General features: G+C 41.3%; 1 protein-coding gene across 1 annotated transcript; it reads left to right on the top strand.

Moving 5' to 3' along the window:
• Positions 1–449: 449 nt before the first annotated feature.
• On the top strand, positions 450–4,562 carry LOC150032673 (uncharacterized). The gene is made up of 9 exons (XM_090306978.1): positions 450–935; positions 1,039–1,154; positions 1,334–1,533; positions 1,708–2,033; positions 2,088–2,210; positions 2,976–3,420; positions 3,965–4,071; positions 4,215–4,358; positions 4,431–4,562. The coding sequence occupies exons 1-9, from the start codon at positions 450–452 to the stop codon at positions 4,560–4,562; spliced, it is 2,079 nt and encodes a 692-aa protein (XP_090163104.1).
• Positions 4,563–4,774: the final 212 nt, after the last annotated feature.

The following is a 4,774-nucleotide window of genomic DNA, read 5'->3' as shown; positions in this document are numbered from 1 at the left end:
AGCAGACAGGTGGCAGGAATACTGACCCTACCAATAGGGGCCTAGAGGTTGGAGAAAACCCATCGAGTGGCAAGAAGGTGAATGATCTAGTGGGTCAAGAAATGATGTATGAGGGAGAGTCTAGTACTCCCAGAGCAAGGGTAGATTCTCAGCTAGAAGATGTAGTTTTTGATAGGATAGTGCAGAGGTTAGCAGCCAGTGTGGGCTCTCCATGAGCCAACCCAGAAAAGAAATATGGTATTGAGAGGTTTAAAGCCCTAGGGGCTGTGACATTTGAAGGTACAACAAATCCAGTTGAAGCTGAGTTGTGGCTGGATGTAGTTGAAAAATATTTCAATGTTATGAGTTGTCCAGAGGACAGGAAAATAAGATTAGCCACCTTTCTACTACAGAAAGGAGCAGAGAAATGGTGGTAAGTGATATCCGCCAGACGAGCCAGTACAGATGTGATGTTATGGCCTGAGTTCAGAAAGGCCTTTGAAGATAAGTATTACCCCAGCTTGTTCTGGGATGCAAAAAGGGATGAGTTCCTCAGATTAACACAGGGAATGATGTCGGTGGCAGAATATGAGCAAAAGATTACAGAGTTATCACAGTATGCTCTGTCGATTATTGTTGAGGAAAGAGATAGATGCAGGAAATTTGAACAAGGTTTGAGGAAAGAAATTAGAACTTCGGTGACGTCTACGACTAATTGGCTAGATTTTAACCAGATAGTAGATACAACAATACGAGTCGAGCAGAGTTTGGCAGATGTTGAGCAATTTCTAAGAGGCAGTGAGGCTGTAGTAAAGCCTAGAGACAGGGGATTTCGATCTCCAGTTGCAACCATTACTAGTGGAAGCCAATTCAGAGGAAGCAGTTGGAAGGGATCCAAGAAAAGAAAACGAGACCTTCAGCCAGTACAGCTAGTCGATCAAAGATGCCACGAGCTGGTGAGTCGGTAGCTAGCATAGACAGAAGATTGACATGCCCTAGTTGTGGCAAGAGTCATTTTGGGGCATGCTATAGTGGTAGAGGTGCATGTTTCCAATGCAGACAAACAGGGCATTTCAAGAGGGACTGTCCCAGATGAACAAGGACGTCCCAACCACACAACAGTCGACCTCCCAGATAGTTAACCAACCAAAGAGTGCTGGAAATCGGGGCGAAAGGTAAGTAGTGCCAAGCAGAAGAATGTCGTAGGTCGACCTTAGCAGTAGGGGCAAGTGTATGCCGTGACACACCAAGAGGCAACGGAGTCTCCAGATATTGTGACCGATAATGTTATGTTATGTGGACAGCTTGCTTATGTTTTATTTGATCTTGGTGCCACACATTCATTTATATCTAGCATGTATGCACCTAGTATAGATAGGTTGGTTGAACCTATGCCTGAAGAGTTATTTATCTCCACCCATTTAGGAGATATGATAGTAGTAGATAGATGCTATAATCGTTGTGAGGTACTGATCAATGGTCAGAACTTCTATGCTGATTTACTTCCTTTAGAACTGTTGGAGTTTGATCCTATCCTAGGGATGGATTTTCTAAGTAAGTATCATGCTTCAGTAGACTGTTACAAGAAAGAGGTGGTGCTCAGAAAATCAAATGGCCAGGGTGCAATGCTGACAGGAAGAAAACGATTAGTCGCACGGAATTTGATATCGGCAGTAAAAGCTTAGAAGCTGTTGAGCAAAGGATGTAAAGCCTATCTGGCTCATGTAGTGGTTGCTCAAGGGAAAGAGCAGAACCTAGGAGATGTCCCAGTCGTAAATGAGTTTCAAGATGTATTTCCTGAAGAACTATCGGGATTACCACCCGACAGGGAGGTGGAGTTTACTATTGACTTAATTCCAGGAAAAACTCCTATATCACAGGCACTGTATAGAATGGTGTCAACCGAGTTGAAAGAATTAAAGGTTCAGCTGCAAGATTTAATTGACAAGGAATATATTCGACCTAGTGTATCACCTTGGGGAGCTCCGGTATTGTTTGTGAGGAAGAAAGACGATACACTTAGACTGTGTATCGACTATAGGCAGCTGAATAAGGTAACGATTAAGAATAAATATCTGTTACCATGCATTGATGATTTGTTTGATCAGCCAAGAGGAGCCACGGTGTTTTCAAAGATAGACTTGAGATCGGGTTACCATCAACTGAAAGTGAGAAAAGTCGATATTCCTAAAACCGCATTTAGAACAAGATATGGACATTATGAATTCCTGGTAATGCCATTCGGATTGACAAATGCCTCTGTAGTATTCATGGATCTCACGAACAGGATATTTCATCCCTACTTGGACCAGTTCGTGATAGTATTCATTGATGATATACTGGTGTATTCTGGTAGTAAGGAGGATCATATTACCCACCTGAAGATAGTATTGCAGACATTGCGAGATAAGCAGTTGTATGCTAAATTCAGTAAATGCAATTTTTGGTTAGATCGGGTAGTATTTCTTGGGCATGTTGTTTCAGCAAAGGGCATTAATGTAGATAACCAGAAGATGGAAGCAATAATTAATTGGTAACGACCCACGACTATTTCAAAAATAGACAGTTTCCTGGGTTCGGCAGGTTATTATCGGAGGTTTATGGAGTGTTTCTCTAAGATAGCCCTTCCGTTGACGAACCTGACCAAGAAAGACGTAAGGTTTGAATGGTCGTTGAAGTGTGAACATAGTTTCCAAGAGCTGAAACGGAGACTAATATCAACACTGGTGCTTACCTTGCCTATTCCAGGTAAGGAATTTGAGATTTATTGTGACGCATCCCGACAAGGATTGGGATGTGTGTTGATGCAAGATGGGAAGGTGATTGGATATGCCTCTCATCAACTTAAGAAACACGAGGGCATTTATCCCACACATGATCTGGAGTTGGCAGCAGTTGTTTTGGCTCTGAAGTTGTTGAGACATTACCTATTTGGAGAGCGCTACAGGATATTTACAGATCACAAAAGCTTAAAATATATCTTTGATCAAAATTAGTTGAATCTAAGACAACGAAGATGGATTGAATTGATTAAAGATTACGACTGTTCCATCGAGTACCACCCTGGTAAGGCTAATGTTGTAGCAGATGCACTAAGTAGGAAATCCTTGAGACCCAAGGCCATTATTGGTTCAATAAGAGGAATGCTATTGCAGGAGCTCAGAAATTCCAGAACCGCTTTATCAGTGGAACCGTCAGGAGGAATGATAGCTACTTTTCATATAAGGCCGACCTTAGTAGAAAACCTTAAGCAGGATCAGTTGGAAGACCCTGATCTTCAGAAGATTGCTGATGATGTAAGTAAGGGCATCAGGGTTGACTTTCAACTAGGAGCAGACAATGTTCTAGAAAATGAGGGGAGAATGTGTGTGCCTAACAAACTACAACTTAAACAATCCATTCTAGAGGAAGCACATAGTTCCGCTTATGCTATGCATCCAGGTAGCACCAAGATGTATAGAACTTTGAAGAAATCTTACTGGTGGCCTGGGATGAAGAGAGACATAACAGAATATGTGGACCGATGTATAATCTGTTAACAAATAAAACCTGAGAGATAAAGACCAGTAGGATTACTCAATCCACTTCCAGTGCCTGAGTGGAAGTGGGAGCATGTGACAATGGACTTTCTATTTGGATTGCCTAAGACACCTTCAAGATTTAATGGCATTTGGGTAATAGTCGATAGACTAACTAAGACGGCCAAGTTCATACCAGTAAAAATTACTTTTACACTAGACCGTCTAGCTAAGATTTATGTGTTAGGATAATCAGTCAATCGGGAGTCGAGGTTCACTTCAAAATTTTGGCCTAGTTTACAGAAGGCTATGGGCACTAAATTGCATATCAGTACGGCTTTTCATCCGCAAACAGATGGATAGTCGAAAAGAACTATATAGATACTGGAAGACATGTTAAGAGCTTGTGTACTACAATTCAAAGGAAGTTGGGATACACACATACCGTTGATTGAATTTGTCTACAGCAATACCTACCATTCTAGTATCGGAATGGCTCCCTATGAAGCATTGTACGGCCGACCTTGCAGGACTTCAGTATGCTGAAACAAAGTCGGAGAACAACAATTATTGGGTCCAAAATTAATTCAACAAACAACAGAGAATGTGAAACTTATCAGGGATAATCTTAAGGTGGCTCGCGATAGATAGAAAAGCTACGCCGATAAACGAAGAAGAGAACTAGAATTTGAAGTTGGAGAATGGGTATTTCTTCAGCTATCTCCATGGAAAGGAATTCTCCGGTTTAGGAGAAAAGGGAAGTTAAGTCCACGATACATCGGACCATATGAAATTGTGGAACGAGTTGGTCCAACAGCTTATAGGTTGCAGTTTCCGATGGAGTTAGCTCGTATTCACGACGTATTTCATGTGTCGATGCTAAGGAAATACGTGTCTGATCCTATGCACATACTAGCAACATAATCGGTACAGCTCAAAGAAGATTTATCTTACGAGGAAGATGCCATCGAGATTTTGGACAGGAAAGATCAAGTACTCAGAAATAAGACGATTCCTCTGGTGAAGGTTCTATGGCATAATCATGGAATCGAGGAAGCAACCTAGGAACTTGAAGAGCAAATGAGGAAGAGATACTCTAACCTTTTCAAATGACATATCAGGTAAATTTCGAGGGCGAAATTTCTTTTAAAGGGGAGATGATTGTAAACCCCGAACTTAGATTCCCTAGATAAGCATGTTTAGCCAAAGGGATATTATATTACATATTTATTAAGATGAAATTCATGTTGTTTATAGGGATTATGAAGGAAGGGAAG

Source organism: Benincasa hispida, chromosome 11, assembly GCF_027475165.1.
Source record: "Benincasa hispida cultivar pf3 chromosome 11, pf3_genome.v1.1, whole genome shotgun sequence".
Lineage (NCBI taxonomy): Eukaryota > Viridiplantae > Streptophyta > Magnoliopsida > Cucurbitales > Cucurbitaceae > Benincasa > Benincasa hispida.
The sequence above is the reverse complement of the archived record's forward strand: the minus strand, read 5'-3'. Positions and strand labels throughout refer to the sequence as shown.